The sequence below is a fragment of the Columba livia genome, chromosome 21 (assembly GCF_036013475.1).
Source record: "Columba livia isolate bColLiv1 breed racing homer chromosome 21, bColLiv1.pat.W.v2, whole genome shotgun sequence".
NCBI classification, from domain to species: domain Eukaryota; kingdom Metazoa; phylum Chordata; class Aves; order Columbiformes; family Columbidae; genus Columba; species Columba livia.
Window position 1 is genome coordinate 3,874,804 of NC_088622.1, and position 20,561 is coordinate 3,895,364.

A 20,561-nucleotide genomic window follows, 5' to 3' on the forward strand; every position below is an offset into this window, starting at 1 on the left:
ACGCATACACAAAATTATTCTGAGCTGTAACAAGGTTTTAAAAGCATTGGCTATTGCATCTACAAAACAAATAACATACTCTTGCTCCCCTCTACTTGACATACACCACTCTAAGACCCACAATTCTTTTGTGGAAATTTAAACAGCAAATACCCATATACGACACGTTATAACCCTTCATTAAGCCCCTCCCACCGGATCCCATTTATTGTGCCACACTCCCTAATACTAAACGCCGTCATCAGGCAGGATCTCACACCGCTCCAGCCTCAGCACGCTGACTTACCACGGCAACCGCAACATGAAATCCAGCGCTGATGAAAGCAGCCGCCCGCACGGCGCTGGCCCCGCTCCACAGCACGTGTGCTGGCCGCAGCCTCCGCCACCACCAGCCAGCTGTAGGGACGAGAGGAGACTCAACTCCCAAATCTACCTGCAACCTTGAGAGTAGCTGCACTCCCCTCTCCTGCAGGAACCGCTAAATAATGCAGGATACACCGTCTGCTGAGTCTCTATTAGGGGCAACGTCTACGTCCACGTGCTGTGGGGTCTCTCATTTTCACTGCACGTTGTCCTGAATGTTATTATCACAGACAAGATTTAATGGTGAATAATAAGGGAAGTCTTATGACAACACTTGTAAGGTACTAGCATCCTGGTTGGTCTTACACTGTCTTAGTAACAATAACAGCTACAATCAGCTTTTATACAGCGCTTGTCACCCACGTATCTTAAGAAAAATTATAAGAAGTGACAAGAGCTAATGCCCTATTTTACAGACAGGGAAACTGAGGTATTGAAAGGGAGGTAATGATAAAATCAAAATGCCAGCAGCAAACCGAGACATAAAACCAGGTCTCCCACGTCCTAGCTGGGTGCTCCAGGCAACGCAGCTGGAAAGCTCCATATCCCATTACCCATATACTGAGTCGCTGAGTTCCCCCAGCAAGGATCTTATTTTTCATTATAGAGTGAAAAATAAAACAAGCCACAGGGCTCTAACTCCTCCTGCAAGCCAGAGACACACAGCCAGAAATTTCTATGGCAAATGATGCGGTGAAAGCACAGCCTGACACTGAGCAAAGCGGCAGCAGCAAGCCAGCCCGTCCGGGTGCCGGCGCGGTCGTACCCCTCATTATTCAGGGAGAGCGGGGGAGTTGGAAGCTTTACTTCAACTGCAAGAGCACAGGCTGGCTGCTGATTAATCCAAAATGCTGCTGTCGAGATGAGAGACCTCATGGTCACTGGCCTCCAAGAAGAAAATGTAAAGGTTCAAAAGCAAACCACTGCAAATAAATACTGTCTAGTTCTTACCAGTGGCCAGTCAGGCCTTGGGGACAGGCTGGGTAATGTAAGCTGAAGTCTTTGTGTGGTCATTCCCAGTAACATAATACAGCTCCAAAAATCAACTTGGTAATACTGAGAATTGAAGCAAATAGAGCAACTAAATTTCGCACCTTTTTCTTTGCCAGCACGTGAGACCAAGGCCTCAGCTTTCTCCTTCGGAGACAAACAGCTGTTCTGAACTCAAAATACATCTGTGTCTCCTATCTCTGTGCTACCGCAGTTCTAAAACAAAGGTTCAAAAAGCTTCTCAGCAAGTGAAAAGAAATAAAACAGGCCCTTCCACTCTCCAGATAGCAAACAGCACCCTAAGAGATGAGTAAAGTAAATCAGGCGTTTTGTGGTGTATTTGGGGTTGTTTTTGTTGGTGGTGGGTTTGGTTTGTTTGTTTTTTTAAACAAGATGACAAGACACCAAGAAACCATGAGAGAACCAGAGCAGTTAGAGCTGTTAGCCCCGGGATCACAGCTGGATTGTTTCAATCGGTTTGAGACGCAGAGCTCAGTGTTCGAGATGCACAAAGCACCTGGGGAACCGCTCTGGAGATCACGAATGGCTGGGGCTGGAGGGACCTCTGGAGAGCACCCAGTCCGACCCACCTGCTGGAGCAGGTTCCCCTGCAGCAGCCCGCACATGGACACATCCAGGTGCTGAATTCTCTCTTCTGAATACCTGCTGTCAAACCAGAAGCGGGCCAGGCTCTGGGCCTGTCTGTCTGCAAGGAACATTTAACAAAGGAACGTTGCTTTTACAAAACTGGGGACCTGGTGCCCTACCCCAGCATGGGGGGAAGGGCTGAGAGACATCAGACTGTGAATCCTTAACGTAAAACAAAGTCTCTTCCTGGAATGCATATTGATACCTGTATTTACAAAAGACAATCTAGGGGTTAGGGTAGGCAAAGGGCCAGGGACCCATATTTCAAATAGATTGATAAGGGGAAGGGTATTGTTAGAATGAGATGAATATGTAAACTGAGGCAGGGTTGGGTGGTCTGTAAATGCTGCAGTACCAACCAATGGGGAACAGGGGAGGGAATTTGCGGCTGGGATTTGGGGAGGATATAAACAGGGGCTTTTTGCCATATTATGTGGCCTACCTTTAGTTAGAACAGCCAGTCTTGCAAAATCGTTAATAAAATATGCTTTGCTGAGAGATCCTGCCTAGGCCTAATATATTGGCAAGATGATTGTTTCCTACATCTCTCCCACAACCCAGACACGGCCCCTGCGCCCCCTCCTGCTTCACCCAGCCACCCCACCAGTGTGGAAAGGAGCTCCCCCACACGCCCACGACCATGCCCTCCTCTCCAGACGGCACCTTCCCCGGCCAGAGGCTGCCACAGAGCGTCCTCTCCACAGGACACAACCCCAAAATGGCCGCCGCCCACCATGGCCGCCCCACAAGATGGCCGCCACCCTGATGGCTCCCGACAGCCCCCGGGACCCGCCCATCCCACCCCTCCCGGCGGCGAGGCCGGGGCTACCGGTTGCCCCGCTCCACCCCAGCCCTGCCCGGCAGGGCGCAGAGAACCAGAGACAAGTCCCCCGAGGCGCCATGCTTTATTCTCAGGGGTGGGGAGGACAAGGGCGGGAGCTCAGGGGATGGAGCGGCGGAGGGGAGGGTGTTGATGGGCAGGCGGCCCGGCGGGGTCCAGCCGGGCGGCACTAGCAGGAGGTGAAGGTTTTCCAGAAGAAGTTCTTGCAGGGAGCCTTGCGGTCCCGCTGTGAGAGCTGGGCCAGCCGCCCCAGTGCTGCCCGCTCCTCCTCCAGCTTGTTGTCCTCGTCCAGCTCCGGGGATGCCGCCTCACGCCCGGCGTCCACGCCATCCAGCAGCCCCGCCAGCATCTTCAGGATGGCGTCTTTGCGGGCCGTGCTCTGTTCCTGCGGACAGAGAGCGGGGAAGGTGACGGGCAGAGGCCCTGTCCCCCACAGCCACCGAGGCAGGGGGTTGTTGGAGGGTGTGAACGTCCCCCATGGGGTCCCTCTGCATCTCCCTGCCTCCCTGTCCCAGCAGATGCTTTTCCCATCGCAGAGCTGAGGAACCTGGCTGCAGGTCACTCCTCGTTCTGCTGTCCCCCATCCAGCTCAGCCGGCTGCGAGCCACACACGTGCTGCGTTACAACCAGAAAAGAGCTGCTAACAAGTGGGCATGAACTGGCTGTAAAGTCCCCTCACCGCCTGCACTAATTAAATTGCGGTAAATGCCAACCTGCCTTCTCTCCTAGTAAAGCCTGTTACTCCCTTCACTGCCCTGCCTGCACTGTGGGAAGAGGCGCCGAGGTCTGAGCGATATTAAATTAAGCACACCGGGGGCTGTAGCCCACTGTAAAATGCTGAGAAATAAATGTAACGAAGGGAAGGGCTGGGTTGGTGGGGAGAGAGACGCACTAAGTATCTGAAGCAAAATACTTAATCAGCGGGGACAAACAGCTTGTATTTCAAGAACAAGAACCTGTATTTCAATAGCCTGACCTCGGGAGAAGGCAGAATGAGAGGAGTTGCTCAGCTCCATCCGCACAAGCTGTGAGTTATCTTGTTCCTTTTCATATCCAGCAAATCTGAGGAATCACCTCTTGCCTGAGTGTTCCTCATCTCTGTGACAGAAAGAGCTGGTACAGGACCAGCTGGGATAGACGGTTTGACAGGAGCAGATCCTGTTTCCCATGTGGATGGGAATCTTGGAAGCACGTTTCCACATCGCTTTTCACAAATGCCGTGTTTACTGCTGGCGCTGCTGCGTCTGTCGCGGTGTCTGCCAGCGCCAGCATTCACTACGGACCACTTGGTGAGCAACAGAAAGATGGATAAATACAAACAGCAGCAAATATTTTGAGTTTACGTTACAGGATGTTTATGGATCTTTTTAATCACTTTCTTAGCTCTAGAAACCAACCTTGCTTCCACAAAGAGAAACTGAGGCACAGAAAAATTACATGCTATGTCTGCAGCAGAAGATAAAAACTAATTTGTGCACATTCTGATTCCTACTCCTGCGCTGCAAGAACAGAAACGTCTGAAGCCTTAGGGAGATGGACTGGGGAACTCAGCGTGTTTCCTGGGTCACGTCTCCCCCATAATTCTCTTTCTTAGCTCGAAGTGCTATGTTCTGAAATAACCTGCTCCAAGCAGAGCCAGCAGCTTCAGACTCGGCTGGGGAAGGCAAAGCTCAGCCTGCTCTCAAGGGCTATTCCTTACGCACGATCAGCTGTGGCTGTTGGTGGAACTGGGCAGCTCTTTCCCGTTGCAAACACCCTTTCTGTGTGTAGCTGCTCCTGAGCTGCAAGAGATCGAGACCGTTCAGCAGGGAGCTCAGCAGGGCTGGGTCGTGCGCACCTTTGGGGTGCTCAGTTCCCTGTACTAGGTCCACCAGCCCGTCAGAATGCGCACACCTTTCTTTTGCATTGTTGTGCATCTTATGGTGGTTTATATCTAAAATAGCAACATTCTTTATACTTAAAAACATTTGTCTGAGTTACAGCAGTGGTGACTGTAGGGATTGGTTCATCAGTATCTAACAATTTTTCAGTTTGTAGAATGCTCTGAAGAGGATAATTATATCAATTATAATGGTATTGTTATTTTGTAAGCAACAGCATGTAGAACAGTCATTACACTTGAATTCATTTTTACCAAAACCTTATTTACTGATTTATGCCCTACAACTTGTTTCTTTCTCCCCCTGCAACTGGCATTTGCACCAGAACAAGCTTACTTTTTAAGTACTGGATCTGTTATTGTAAGAATGTCCAGCTGAAAGTTTGCAGTTCTCCCCAGAAGGGTTAATCCCAGCCAGCTGCAGAAGCCCTGATCTCTAACAGAACACGAGCCCTAGCACCTCACACTCTATACGTTTCTTTCTCACAGCCAGTTTTGTTGTTAATGGGATGCGAGCCCGCTCCTGAAGCAGCAAGACACTGATGGATGAGCTGGAGCCAGCGCTAAGACAGAAAAAACCCCTACGTGGATACGCACAAAGGAGAAGTTAGTGCCTTTCCTGCGCTTCTCTGGGTAGCTCGTGTGCAGGGCTGAGATGACGGCAGCCTCGCGGCTGCGGCTCGGAACCGCAGCGGCAGGGCGCGGGTGATCAGCCGCGGCTCCGAGGACCCGCAGGGGTGACGAGGAACATGCAGGTGAGGGCAAGCAGAACGCAGCGCTTGTTTGTGATTCTCTTATGCTATCGCTTCCTACCTCTGCGGCCTCTCAGGGAAATAGTCCAGCAAAACAAAGTTATTATAGTGCTACAGCCATTATAATATTAGAGTTTTGCCAGTTGGTAGGATAATTATATTGCTATAATAAGTTCTGCCACTGCATAGAGCTGTGCTGGTTCAGAGTGTAATTATTCTAGCAGAACTATGTCAGTATAACTCCCCTTGTGAATACTACTCTGGAAAAAGCAATTTTATTCTGATATAATTACTTCATTTATTATTCCTCTGTTACTTTCCTACTGAACCCATCTTTTAAACATTTGTCCTTCCCCTGAGTCCTATTTAAAATATCATGTCCCTTGATCATTTTACCAATTATGTATCTTTTCTCTCCCTCCCTAGTACTCTGCTATTCTCTCGTGCTGCACTCTTTCAGCGATACTATTTTCTCCTTTCCCCTCTCCTCTCTGCTTGTTTCCTTTCGTGTTTTTGCTTAGCTCAGACTTCACTTTTGCAGCTCTCTGGCATCTGCCCTGGTACCTTTCCTAAACAAACTGGCTAGTAAGCTGTACGAACAGCCCGTGCTTCAGCAGCGCGTGAAGCTGTAGTGCCTTGGAATAACGAGGGTGGAAGAGTTGTTTGCATCAGGTAAAGCCCGACTGTCCTTCTTAGCGCTCCCCGGGCTCCTGTGTGCTCCCACCTCACCCGGCCCCTGCTCGGGGTGCATTGACTCACCCGTGTGTTCTGTAGCGCCAGTCTCTCTTCTCCGGGCAGCGCGGTGGCTCTCACGCTCCACACCAGCAGCAGAACGGACACCAGGCTGGCCACCAGCTGCATGATGCACAGGCTGTGACTTCTGTGCTGAATGAGGAAGACTGGGAGAGGGAGCTGTTTCTGGGCTCTCTTCTGCCTCAGACAATGGCTGCAGCCCCTTTTATAGCCCTCCCCCTAGCCCGGTGGGTGACGCAAACAATTAAGTCTATATCAAAGGCAAATTAGACTTTGGAGAGGTTGTTAACACTTGGCTGCTTGAGTGGGATACTTCAGTGCCTCTGGGCTTTCCATGTGCCAGACCTGCAGAGAGCGGGGAAGCGAAGGTCTGGGACTCTCCAGTAACACACTGTTTCTTCACCCCGAGAAATTGTCAGCACTACCTGTGCCTCTCCGGGTTAGCTGAATTCTGCTTGGCAACGTAACGTTGGATGGAATGGGCCACCAGCTTGCACAAACCTCTGGCCAGTGCTGGATGATTCAGAGGGAAGAGGTAAAACGTCTGGCCACAGGTGCTTAGAGACGGGCTTGGACCCTCAGCTCCAGACTCCAGGGATATTTGGATCTGTGTCCACTGTGTCCAGTGGTGCATCTCACTGTGGAATGGCAATATGCACTTGCCTCAGGGCAAAGCCTCTTCTGACCCTAACAGCAGTCAAAGGTAAATTGTTATCCTGATTTAGTACATTAGAAAATCCCCACAGGGAGGTGGGTTGGCCAAGGGGATGCTGTGACAGAACTAAGACAGCAGAAACGCCTGTTCCCCACTGCTCCTGCTTACCAGCATTGCTGCTTGTGGAAACAGCATGATGAAGCTCTGCCTGCAAATAATCCAGCTCCCTGTGCCAGTTACATCACCCTGGATGCTCTTGAGGGAAAAGATGCCATCACTTCCATGCACGTTTGAAAAGAAATGTTGGATTCCCTCACTGAAAGATACAAAGGGAAAAATAACCCTTTTCTGAGTCACACAGACTTGTGGGGAAAGGTGTACATTTCTAGAAATAAATTTTCCTCAGAAAACTTTGTAACCTCATTGTTTCTTATCCCCTGCCCGTGAGAGCTGGATCCATGCACCAGTTTCAGATGAAACATTATCTGTTTCGTTTTAAACTGACCTTGCTAGTTCATCAGAATTGCTGTGTTAGCCCTTGGTAATGGATTCTGTCAAACACTTCCCAGCCAGTCTGGGGCTGGAGACAGTGGTGAAGCACCAGGCTCCAGCGAGCAGATAAACCACAGGCACTTGCCCAATGGCCCGCAGTGGATTTGCTCCTGGAGACGTAAAAGTGGGAGAACAGCAAATGGAGAAAGCACAGTTTGTTGTTTGAGAAGGAACTGCAGGTACCTGTGAGTGTGAGATGTGCCCGGGCTGACAGGCAGAAGGTAAATCCCGTACTGGTGGTTAGGAGCCAGGACTAAACCTTGTGGACCTACTAGCCAGGTCTCCATGCTGGAGGCCCTCTGGTATAACCAAAGTGCTTGTTCTAATAAATATGGTTTTGTTTGCGCCTTTGCCTTCTGAAAGGGCTGTTTTCTATGATGCTGGGGTCACAAGTATGTCAATGCTCTTCTGTTAAAAAGGGGATGATGCGTGGAGCCAGAGCTCAGCTCCTGGGGAAGCCCACAGGGATGTGAACAGTGACTGGGCTGCTGCGATCCTGGAATTAAAGGGCAGTAATAAAATGCTTATCACTCTGTACAGGAAAGGTTAAAGGTCTTCCCTTGGAGTAATAAACATTTCTGACAATTCTTTCTTTGATTCCTCTTACCACCTTCTCTCTGCTATCTGACTCGCCCCTTGTGAAGTCGTCTTCCTTGATTCTCTCTACTCTCTGGAGCTGCACGTGGTCCGGGCGGGTTTTTACCGCTTCAGAGCGAGGTTGGATCTATCTGGTATCAGCACACCTGTGGGGATGCTCCGGAAGGAAGTTCGGCACACAGTGACTTGAAATGGCCCGGCTTTCCAGGGATTTTGGCTCACAGCTTCAGCAGGGATGCAGAGCAGGTTCGGAAGACAGCAGAACATGATCACACAGTCACCTAAGACAACATCCATCTTTTTGTGATTAAGGGTACACAAGCAACATGCAATGGGAGACATTTCATCTTTCAGAATAGAGGTCCCTGACATCTCGGTGAGTCTGTACAGCCGCAAAGACTGGGCATTGCTGGAATACAAAAGCTAAGACTATGTCTGGCACCAAATGCCACATTAAGGAATGAGATAATTTCTCAATTGCTTTCCTCTATGGCCTGGATATTTGCCATCCTCTGCCCGTTTGTTGCCTGGTCTGGGTTCACATCATCATGCCTTGAAGCACGTAGCAGAATCGCGTCAGGCTCCCAGAACAAAGTCTGGTTCCCAAAGGTGAGGCGCTCAGCTGCAGCTGAAGGAAGGGTTTGAATGCTTCTGCTTTCCTGTCACTGGAACCCCATCTCTCTGCAGTTGTCCCTAGTTGCAAAGGCCAATGTAACAAAGCAAGCGATAGTCAGCTGACAGTTGTGAGCCTTCCTGGAAGGGGAAACCAATTTGTTCATGGGCCTGAAATCACAGCTCATTTATCAGGCCAGGCTTGCAGAATTCCCTCGCTCTGCGCTCCCCAGGGACCCGCGAGCAGCGTGCAGGTGGCTGTTCCAGCCAGGGCTTCATCGGCACGGATCTCACAAACCCGAGGAAGGGACTGCGCGAGCGTGGGCTGGAACGGACCGCTCCCGCGCATCTCGGCGAGGAGCTGCAGAGCAGGTGCAGGAGGAGGAGGAGGAGGAGGGGAGAGCCGCAGGGATGCTGCTGTCAGAGCACGCACGACTACAAGCCTGTTACAGCTCCCGAGGGAGGGGAGCGGGGGGAGCTGTGCTGCCTTCGCTGTCTGTCGACCCCAGAGGGGCTGCAGGAGGGTGGAGGGAGGGTGAGCACAGCGCTTCAGTGGTACGCTCAAAACCTCCTCTTATTTCAAAATGCAAAGTTAAAACATAGCGGTTATTCCACCAAAAATCTTCCTGAAAAATAACTACTTGCTATGTAACACTTATATTTCAAAATACCTCCATTTTTCACTGAAAATGTTTTGTCTGGCTCCAGGTAGGAGGCATTTCTGGCTGCAAAGCAGGCTGAGGATGCTTGGGGTTACACCCGCTGACATATCAACCGACCTCTTACACCAGACTCATCCCGTTGGCGGCGAGATTGCCTGGACAAGACTTGGGCAGAGATGTTTGTTCACCATTTGGATTTTCTGGGGGGTTATGTACACACTACGCCTTGTGGGAATTCAGCCAGAAAGAGCTCACCGGGGACGCCGACACGCGGGGCCGCGAGCCTGCCCGCACCGCACAAGGGACCGCTCGGCTGCGAGAGCTTGAAACAGGAATTCACGCGCTCCAGGTGGCCTGGGGTCGTGGTTACTCCTCTCCTGCAGTCAGAGCGGGGTGAAACACACGCGGGGTCATGACATACATCATTTTACCTTTATTCCCGGCACACAGAATTAGCTTTGTTAAGCAAACTCGTTCCCGGAGATGCCCGGACACGGGCTGCAGCCGGTCAGTGCCACGGGGGGGACACAGCGCTGCAAACCCCGTCAGCGCAGAGCTGCTGAGATCCCCCGTGTTCTGAATAATCCTCCCCACTTTATCTGCTTCACACATCACTGTGCTATCGAGATACCCTGGCTCTAATTTCCCACCTTCTGCATATTTTAGAAGCACTTAACTCCATCCTATACACGACCAGGAAAGAGCAACACCTAGACTTCTCAGTATTTAACTTGGTTAAATTTCTCATTTTACTGTTTTGTCTGACCCTTTAGCTAAATCTGAGCTCCTGTCTCACGCTTTTGTCCACACTTTTCCCTTTTCTTCCCCCACCATTTTACCAAAGGAACTTTCCTCTCCCTGAACTTGGTGGAACTTGTCATTACTTTATCTGACCGTTTGCTTACTGAGGCTGCTGTTCTCCGATGAAAGACGAATTGTCATTCTTACAGTACTTCTGCAGTCTCTTCCTCCAGCCAAGCTCCATCAATAATTCAGCCAGGCCTCGATAACATTAGCTCTGGATGAACACAACACTCATGCCAATTAACTGGCTGAAAGGCCTCAAGAGATACAGGCAAGAGATTTCTCTTCATTTTTTTCAAGCTCTTTTCTGAACTTTGAAAAATTGAGTTAGTTCACCGAGTAGAGCACAGAGCGGAGTCTGACACCGTTCGAAAGGCGCCAAGAGCCTTAAGCAATTGCTGTGCTGAAGCCCATCAGGCTGTTCCCCCGCTTGTCTCCACCTGCTCTGACCGATATTTCATTGTACGTTACTTGGGACAGAGCCGATCCCTGCTCATGGGCTCCCAGCTTAACAAGATGCTGGAACATGACTGCAGCATGTCTAGACAAACATCTTTGTGGATCTTCGCTTATGAACAGCCTTGCTCGACCAGCCTTGGGCAAAAGCCAGCTAAAACTTCCAAAAAGTTACCCAAGTCTTTTAGTTGCCCACCTGGAGATGCTGCAAAGATGCTTTGGAGTGTTGAGTTCTACATGAGGCCCCAGCAGTTTTGTCCTGTTGGGCATTACACACATTGCCAATCTCTTTTTCAATCCCCAGCGTCCTCGGCCACAGAACAGCTCAGACCTCGTACATTTGTGGACCGGATAATCAGTCTGCAGACACAACCACCTGACAGGTGACTGCCGTGCCAAATGCCCTTCTAGCAGCTCAAACGCCATGTAAACCTTGTGGCAGCTCAACACAGGGGTGACTTTTATTAATAACTGATCTCTGTCCTCACCTATTGCAAGGCGATGAAATATTTGCCTGTAAAGAACAGCGGAATGGAACAGAAACTACACATAGGACCCTACGGACAGAGATTGTGCGACTTGGATGGCAAACAGCCTTGTGTTCCTGCTCCCATCACTGGCCACTCACTGAAATTACGAATTTGGAGAGAGCTCAGAGAAGCAGAAGGAATAATTAGCTGCGTGGAGGCTGGTAATAGGTTTGAGGAAACTCTTTCCCTCCTGGGCATTGTTGTACTCACCAAGGGTGGGTGGAAAGCTTGAACCTGTTACTACTTGGCAGCTGCTCTAAGGCCTTCCTGGACTACAGTCCTGCTCTTGATTCGCATTCCAGGGGAGAAAAAGTGCCAGCGGTGGTTTTCTTTCCAGGATGAAGGGCTGAATGGGGTCCAGGTCCCACAGCAATTTAAACAGGAGTAGCTAGAACCAGCCTCCACTACTGGGCTGATCTTTATAATGAAAACACAAGAGTCGAGCAATGATAATGCCTCGATAGCCTAACTTCTCAGTAGCTGTGGGAGATAGGAAACAGTTACCCAGACAATCAAGAGACAAACTGGTGTAATCTTCTCAACACAAGAATATAAAGAAGATCCAGACTTGGCTCTGCAGCTTAGCAATGAAAAAAAAAGCTGCACTGATACTGGCTGTAGCACATGGTGGCTGCGCTACCTGTGCTGTTTGTAGGGTCACAATTACAGCAAAGCCCAACCCCAACCTTTGCAAAGGTCTGCTCCTTCTCCTTTTCTCTTACCAAGTCAGTCAAAAAGCCTCCCTTAGAAGGAGCTTTTTTGTCTTCTCCTGATGCCACCTAGTGACTGTTCCCAGCCTGTTCAGCTTGAGCTCAGAACTTGGTTGAGGCCTTAGGAGCCACTAAGCTACAGTTTTTGCAGAGGAAACGATGGTGCAACTGAGTGCGGCCAGCGATTGATGCTAACAGGGAGATGGGCAACTAGAAAACAGCTTGGAAAGCTGCGCCAGAGGCAGCATTTGGACTAGAGAATAGCTCGGACACAGGTACTGACTTGTGCAGCACGGAGGATGAGAGAAGCTGGAGCTACTATGCAGTCAGGTTACAAAAACATGCATCTTCAGAGCTGATTTTTGATGATAACTTGTCATCCCTAGAGACAAGGAAGACAGGAAGTCAGAGCAACTACAGAGCGGCCCTGGATGTGTCCTGACAAGCACAGCACCTTCAGGATCACTGTTTCCACCCCCACACCCTCCCCAAAGAAGCACACCGACCCACACTGATGTCACCTTAACCAGAGCCGAGTGTTTAATTGATTGCAAGGGAGTGACAACCGCGCAGTGGTTGTGCTGGGAAGATACCCACTGCACAGCGGTGGTACGGAGTCTTTAAAACAAAAGAAGTGGAGGCAGATCCATCTCACAACAGAGTACAACGAAAAACAACTTACGCATCTGGGGATTCTGGGGGCAGCATTAGAAATAACGATGCCTCCTAAGGACTAGCAAATACCCAGGCCTGAGGCATCTCAGCACGACTGAGATGGGAGATTTGTCAGCACAACTGACTCCCCAACATCAGTACTTAACAGCAGGCAATGGATCTAAGGTTTGTTTTTTATATATATATATTTATATTTATATATATAAAGCGCCTATCGCCATATCGATAAACATTCTTTGGAACCACTCTGACGGCGGAGGTAAGAACAGGAGTCAGCCTGTTCGTACCTCAGCACTTGTTTCCAACCAATTTAAAAATAAAAAGCCACAAGACTCTGCTGCCAGCCTGCCTGGCCGGTGTTTAATACTGCTACTCCATCAGGGTTGGAGGGAGACCTACTGTGAACGGCAACAGTCTGCGCTGTGACTTCTCCGACCGCACGGCGCAGGTGTCGCAGGAGGGCAGTGGGACACGAGGCTCGGAGCGGTTACCAGTCAAACCTCTGAGCAGCAGGAGCTCCTGTGAGCAGAGGGCAAGCGGACTCTGCGCACAAAGCTCTCGCCCTCTGTGCTTAAGGCTGAGTCAGTGATCCTTCTGGACTCTTCCCAGGTTTCAGAAGATCACCAGACAGAAATACGTGTCAGTTATAAATATATCATGTCAGTTGTGGGGGGTGGAGGTAGGCACGGGGAGGGGAGAATTTAGAATGGGTGCAGGGAGGAGAGAAAGGAGAAAATACATCTTACGTTTCCAGCACTGGAAAAAACAGTTTTGACCTCAAGCAATAAGTCACTGGACCTTTTCAATAGTCTTATCTGTCTTATGCCCCATCATCTTTAACACATCATCAAAGGGAATGTTGGCTGGCAAAGGGTTAAACAATCCCACACAGTGTAGAGCAAATCTGCGGTCTGCTGGGAAGGTCCCCACCACATCACTGACGATCTCAGGGTCCAACGTGAAGGAAGGAAGCAGCTTCTCAGTCTCACACATCACTCAGGGCCTGGGGACAAAGACAAAGATGTGTCAGGATGGACCTGCTGCAGCTCTACCGTCCCCAACAGAAACAGGGCTCTGAAACACCACCATGGCTTTGCCTTCATCCCTTGGACACTCTGAGGTTTGTTCTGGAACCTGCAGTTTCAACTGTCTTAGGATATAACTGAATGATGGAGAAAAAGCGAGTATCCTTCATGAAGTCAGACTGTGCTACAGCATCCTCTCTTTACCCTCTGGTTTACACTAGAAACCACAACCACATTTTATCTAAGACATCTGGAGCTTTTCAATGGGAAAGAACAGTTCAGCAGGCACTCGGACTTATTTTGCTATGTAGGAGTGATCCACCATCAGGGCATGGGACATCCACCATTTGGAACAGTTCCAAACTGAACTCCAGTCTTCCCAGACTGACTCATACTCTGCTACGTCGCACAAAATGCCGTCCTGCTCCGACTTGCCCACAGAACCCTTTAGGGCTGCAGGAAATCCTCGGTCCTGGATACTCCCTCTCCTGCCAAGGAGAAGCCACAGCTCGTCCTTGACGGAGGAACAGCAGCACAGCCTCGCTTACCTTCCGTGCAAACTCTGGCAGAACAAAAGCTGCCCGATGAATGTCCGAGTTGTAGTATTTCAGACTCCTCTCCTCTACTTGTTGCTGCGAGAGCTGCTGCACAGGCTCCCGGAAATTTGTGTTCTGCAACAAAGACGGGTAGCGTTTGGGTAACAAGGAAAAGGCTGCGTGACAGGCATCCCGACTTACGGCAGAGAAGCAAGAAGACTCGCAGGAAAACAGATGACTTTCTGTTCTAGTGTAAGCCAAAGGTTACGCACAGCTCCGGCCCCAAGGGTTTACACTCCGTAGCTCGTGTGACTAGCCCTTGTTCACAGATGTCAGCACATGAGGTCAGGCTGCACGTGAGCCACGTGCCAGACGACGCCGTCACATTGTGCCCGAGCGTCTCAGCAGCGAGGCTGCTGCTCTTCAGAGCACAGTCCACATCTGCGCTAAGTCAGGCACGGCGCACGCTGCCAGTGCCCCACGTAAATCAAATGCAGCTGCACAAGTGCTGCTGGCTCCCTAAGCCAACGTGAAAGTTGCGTTACGGGCTGGCTGTAGCGCAGCAGATTGGGAGGAGAGCAGACAGACCTCAGTGGTCTGAGAGAGCAACCAGCCTACATCCTAACACAGACTCTCACGTGGAGGCCTTTGTACAAGCAGATTACCAGTCACAAGCTGATTCTTATCGAGCAAATGCCCACTTTATAACAGCCAGCATCAATAAGCCAAAGCCTTAACAGGCTCTGGAAACTGCTACAGCTTCTTCCCTTCCAAGTTTGTTGCACTACACAGAAAATCGTGTCTTTTTCTAAGGCAACTGGTTCCATTCCTGAGTTCATTCAGCACTGAGCAAGCTGCATTGCAGCTCTGGGGCTTTGGGCTGGTGGGTCCAGGGCCCAGCATGAGCCTAGAGGCCCCGAACCGGGGAGAGCTCAGTGTCGCAGCTCCAGCTCTGTACGGGACAGCCCGAACCGGGCTCTGCGCTGCGATCGGGGAGTGGAAAAGGGCACTTCAGGTGCCTGAGACTCACCGGGTTCTTGCTGCAGAGCATGAAGCCAATCTGCCCGCTGGGATATGTGGGGATGGTGCAATAGGCGTATTCCACAACAGGGAACAGAGACTTGCAGAACTGACGCATCTCCTTAATGAGATCCAGGTGCAGCCACTGGCACTCACCTACAGGGAGAAAGGAAGACGCAAGGTGAGAGCTGCCCCTCTCCTCTGCACAGGCCTGTGCCAGGTTAACTGTGGTTCCAAGCCCAAACCTGCTCTACTCCGCACAACTCGTGTGGTTCCAAAGGCAAGATAAGACCCTTACGCCAGTTTTACTAAGTGCAGTCCAGCAGTTAACGAGTTGACATACGCAGATGAAAAATGCTCCTGTACCTGGGAGCCAAAACGGATTTCACTGCCTGCGTCACGTCTCCCCGAGCAGAGTCCCCTTTGTGCCTCGCATGGTGCATTTAACGACCTGGCACCAGCCTCTGCCCAGAGTCAGCATCCTCACCTTGGCAGCAAAGAATCCCATCTTCTCGCAGCGCTGTCTTCATCAGCTGGTAGTAAGATTCTTTGAATAAGCTTTCTGCAGGACCTGGGAGAAAAATGAGCACAGCGATATGTCTAGAGAGACACTGAGACCGCAGGCTTCTCAGAGCCTTTCAGCTACACAGGGACTACACTGAAGAGAGACATTTCAAATGGCTTTTCTGTGATCACAAGAATTGTAGATCATCTGAAAGCAAAAAGTGTTGACCCTGGGTGAACCCCGCCCCGCACAACAGAACCATCAGGATTTCAGCTTTGCTCAACAGCAAGCTTAGGAACTTTATCAAAGAAAGTCCTAGCAGCTGCCCCTTGCTGCAGTGAGCATTTTTTAAACTAAACTCCTGCTCCAAACCGCCTTTTAGAGATGCTCCTCTTTGTGTTGGCTATAGCAAGAGCGAAGGTGATTTGGGCACTCACAATTAGTTCCCTAAAACGAAGCACTATAATGACATTTGGTCCCTCTCTACCTCAGTTTTCCTTTTCAGAAATAGAGCGACCTGACTGCAGCCATCGGTAGGTTAGGTAGCTCCACCAACCGTGCGTGAGCCGCTGCCTCGTTAGCGGGCACACGTGCAGAGCTGTCTGTGCCAGCACGGCGCTGCATCCCCCATGGGATTGCTGGACACAAGGATCAACCCTCTGCCGGCAGCAATAGCTGCTGAGTTGAATTTTGAGGAGAGAAACGTGACAGCTGGCTCAAAGCCTCCTAATATATTCTCTAGTCTTCATCTTTCCAATTCTCTACCAAAATAACTGAGTCAGGGACAGTCTTTTCACTTGAAAAGGAGCCTGGGCAGGCTGGCTTTACTTTCAGGAGGTAAGCAGAAGGGAAAAGGAGGCGGCTGGAAAGCAATACCCTTTTATGGGCAGAATCCTTACCCACAGGGTCAGACGAGTCTGTGATAATCACATCAAAGGCTTCTTGATTTTGTTTCATGAACTCAAAACCATCTCCCACATGCAAGGTCAGCTTAGCACTGGAATACCCCACTGCCATCCCTGGGAGGTATTTCTTAGATACCTGGATCACATCCTGCAACACAGAGAGCACAAGTGGGTCAGCGGGGGCTACAAGGAGCTGCTTCTCAGGCTACTGTGCAGCTGCAAGGACAGCACAGTGAGTCATTTCCTTCCATGCCTTCAACACAAACGCGACTTGCTAGCGAGATCCTCGAGAGCTGTCAGCATCCTCAGCCAAGGAGCCACGCTCAGCCCTTTCCTACGGCCTCAGGGTTCAGTGACACTGTCGGTCTGTCCTTGCCAAACTCAACAAGAACTCGGAGCTTCAAAAGCTCCCCGAGGAACTAAGAGAACACGTTTACAGATCTGACTGCTCTGCGCTCCTTTTCCCTGGAGACATCACTCTCAAGACTTTTTTCTTCCTAAATAAAATCACGCCAGCAGGTTTCTGGATATAAGAAATATCCCCAGCTCTGCTCTACAGTCACTATATCAATCCCCCCATAATATATAGTTTTTTCTCTAGAACAGTTAGACAGCCACTCTCTGCCCTAGGCCCACAGTTGTACTGAACACGACCAGCTTCTCACAGCTGGCAGAGAAAAAGATATCCTGGTGTCAGGCAGAGCTTGTTCAAAACCAGGCACATATGGCTACTTAGACCGGCAGACAGCGCACACGGCCACATCAGCAGCACGTCCCATTCCTAATACAGCTTTGCTCTGGGGACACAGCAAACCTTTCTCAGAAAGTAAAACATCAGAACACACTGACCGAGAGGAGGAGGATCAGCCCACCGATCAAGGAAACAAATACCCCCGTCTTATTTCCTGCCTACACCCGCAGGAGACGGCTCGACAAAGCGACCATCCTGCTGCAGGAGCAGCGCTCTGTTCTGCACCGGGGGAGAGGGGAAAACAGCACCTTCCCAGCGCCAGAGCTGCCTTTCTCCAGACCCCGCGCTGGCCTGGAAGGGCCTCTACTGTACGTGTGTGAAAGAAATCACATGAAAGAGGCGGCCAGCTGCCACGTAGATGACTCGTAAGGCAAAGAGGTGGCGCTGTCAGTGTCACGCTAGCAGAACCGGCAGCAAGCGCTCTCGCTGCTGACAAGGGACAGCAGGTGAAGCAGCAGCTCCCGTGGATGCTGTGAAGCACAGCTGCTTTTTGCCGGGTCTGACCGAAGCCCTGGGGCATCTCCAGGCAGCCGGGAGCGCAACGCACCTCATCGATCTCGCACTGCACCACGGACTCCACGGTGGGGTGTTTGACCACCTCTCGCAGCACTCCCCCGTCGCCGCCACCGATGATCAGCACCTGGAGAGAAGAGGGCAGAAAAGCGGCCGTCAGCGGGGTCGGCTCGCGGGGAACTTTTGCAGCGTGGCCTAGAGGATGGGTTGAAACGCAGCAGCCCTCCGGGCTCCTCCTGCCCCGGCGCTGGCACAGGGGCCACGGGGGTGCCTGGGGTGCTCTGTCAAGCACGGAGCGTGGCTGTGCCCGAAGCGATGGCGGCAGGAGCGCGGGGACCGGTCTGCGGGCCTGGGGAGACTCCACGGAGGGAACCAGGGATGACTCACCTTGCGGGGGTCGGGGTGGCTGCAGAGGGGCAGGTTGGCGATCATTTCCTGGTAGGAGAACTCGTCCCGCTCCGTGCACTGGATCACCCCGTCCAGGACCAGGACGTTGCCGTAGGTGGTGCTGGGCAGAGCGGGGAAGCGGGGTTGGAGCCGGCCCGCGCCCCGGGGCCGCGCTTCCCCTCCCCTCCCCGCGCCGCCAGGCCCGCACCGCATGGCGCTGGGCGCCGCGTTCCCCCCCGCAAAGTCGCCGTTACCGCCGCCCTCCCGGGGCCGCGCCGCACCTGCGGAAGACGAGTATCTCCTGGTAGCGGGAGCGCTGGTGGTGCAGCAGCTCCTCCACCTGCAGCGACATGGCCTGGCCCGGCCACAGCCGGCACGTTTCGCGGAACCAGCCCTCGCGGATCAGCGCCGCCCCGCCGCGCTCCATCCCGGCCCGGCCGCCCCGGGCACCTGCGCGCCGCCGCCTGACCCCGCCGGCGCGGGAGCCGAGCACAGGGGCCCACGCGCCGGCCCCGCCCCCCGACCGCCGCCCTCCCATTGGCGGGCCGTGCGCCGCCGCGCCCCCATTGGCCCAAGGCGGTGATGACGTCGGCGCCAGCAGGGTAGGGCGGCCGGCGCCCCGGGGCCACGTGGGGCGGCGCGCCCGGAGCGGAGCCGCCCCCGCCCCGCGTTCCCCCGCAAGCGGCGGGGCGGGCGGAAGCCGCCTGTGAAACGGCGGGGAATGACGAGTTTTGGGGGAAAAAAACCTCTCATCGGGACGTTTTACCGGTTCGACCTTACGAAAGCCACATTCCTGCCCAGCGCCACGCGTGGCACGTGCTCCGGAGGGCAGATTTGGGGAGAAATTCACCGAGGTGACACCAAAAGTTGTGCTCCAGCACCCCGAACGGGACAGCAAAACGGGCTTAGACTGCAGGGTTCTAGTGCTACAGCTCCATCCCATTCCCGGGTGGAACCAGGTGAATAAAGCTCATCATTTCCATTAAAGGCGTTTTTAAGACAGATGGCGGTAACTTGGGAAAACAAAACCAGACCAAGATCATCCATGAAATGTCACCTTGCATAGAATTTTAAGTAAAGGACTTTAAGAAACGACAGGAATTTTAGTATCTCCACAGTTAATGGGGCTTCTGGTAAGAGCTGCTCGTTCTGCAAGTTACAGAAATACCGGGTATGGTAAAGCTGACAAGAAGGGGAACCTGCAGCCCCTGCAAATGCACTTGGACACAATTGCTGTTTAACTGCCTCTTTTCAAAAACATTCTCTGATATTCAGCCACGCAAGCAGATTTTGTGAGCAGAAAGAGACTCTGTTCTACCATTACAATGCTGTTCACACCAAGATGCCTAAGGAGGGAAAACCTTCCTCTGTTCCTTATGCTCCCCAGAAGTATGGGAAAAGATCGAAACCAAACCAACAAACATAATGCCAGACCTCCTCACAGCCTCTGTAAAGTAAAGCCCTTGGGTTAGGGATGGAGAAGGAAGTTTTCACCACTACCCCCTCAATCCATGCACCAAGAGAAGTAAATTCTGCCATTGCCAAAATGGAGCATGAAATGGAAAAGCTTTAGTCAGACAAGGAAATCAGAGTAAAGACAAGGCCTTTGGGAAATAGAGCAAGATCCCTCGGTCAGCGCAGCAACCGTAACCCAGGAGGCAGCTCTGCCACCGATTTAACGTGGCTATGAGCAAAGTTGCGTCAGCCCTACCCTTGGGCACTCCCGACGGTTAAACTGATGTCTCTTACCTCCTTCCCGGCAGCTGTCAGCATTTAGAATAAGCTCTGCCGTCCATCCATCAAATTACGGGCTGACACTCTTTCTATAAAGACTTCAGGATACCTCGCTGTGGGTATTTAAAACTACGAGATGTGAGTACAGCTGCACTGAGGTTCAGTTGCAGCACAGAACCTCACCCGCCTTCCCCAGCCTGACACCGTGCTCTGGCTTTTTACCTTCTCCCTAATACTGTTGCTTTCACTCTGTAACCTTATGGTGAAAAACTTTATGGTGAAACCAGTGGTCTCTGAATCAACAAGTACCCCACCTCTTCTTTTTCCCCTTAAAATAAAATCTGTGCTTAAAAAAACCCCAGGTAAACACACTTATTTTTCGTATTACCTCGTGAGAGATGAGCTGTGCAGTTCAATTTGCAAGCAAGGTCTAACATAGATACAGCCTGGCCTTGTTCCCTCCTCTGGATGGCTGGGGTCTGAGTCACGTCTACTCAATCTATTATTTTTGTGCTGGCTTTAGAGATGCCAAGAGGTTCCTCTCGCACTCCACTGACGCTGCTTCTGGACTTCAAGCAACTCCAAGAAGTGACAAGTTTAGTCTAACTGAAGACACAGGATAACTTACAAAATTAGAAACAAAGCAACATTGTGAGGATAATTAGAAAAAACCCCAATGTGAATATAACAAAAGTGAAAGAAGATG

General features: G+C 51.4%; 2 protein-coding genes across 2 annotated transcripts; both read right to left on the reverse strand.

Annotated features, from left to right (window-relative positions):
* Window positions 1-2,890: 2,890 nt before the first annotated feature.
* Window positions 2,891-6,496, reverse strand: CORT (cortistatin). Its single transcript, XM_005514252.3, has 2 exons — window positions 6,233-6,496; window positions 2,891-3,227 (listed from the first exon to the last, which is right to left on the reverse strand). The coding sequence occupies exons 1-2, from the start codon at window positions 6,332-6,334 to the stop codon at window positions 3,012-3,014; spliced, it is 318 nt and encodes a 105-aa protein (XP_005514309.1). The 5' UTR covers window positions 6,335-6,496; the 3' UTR covers window positions 2,891-3,011.
* A 5,825-nt stretch (window positions 6,497-12,321) lies between these two features.
* On the reverse strand, window positions 12,322-18,616 carry SRM (spermidine synthase). The gene is made up of 8 exons (XM_065038013.1): window positions 18,403-18,616; window positions 18,122-18,242; window positions 17,769-17,861; window positions 16,465-16,618; window positions 15,548-15,631; window positions 15,071-15,216; window positions 14,053-14,175; window positions 12,322-13,482 (listed from the first exon to the last, which is right to left on the reverse strand). The coding sequence occupies exons 1-8, from the start codon at window positions 18,546-18,548 to the stop codon at window positions 13,465-13,467; spliced, it is 885 nt and encodes a 294-aa protein (XP_064894085.1). The 5' UTR covers window positions 18,549-18,616; the 3' UTR covers window positions 12,322-13,464.
* Window positions 18,617-20,561: the final 1,945 nt, after the last annotated feature.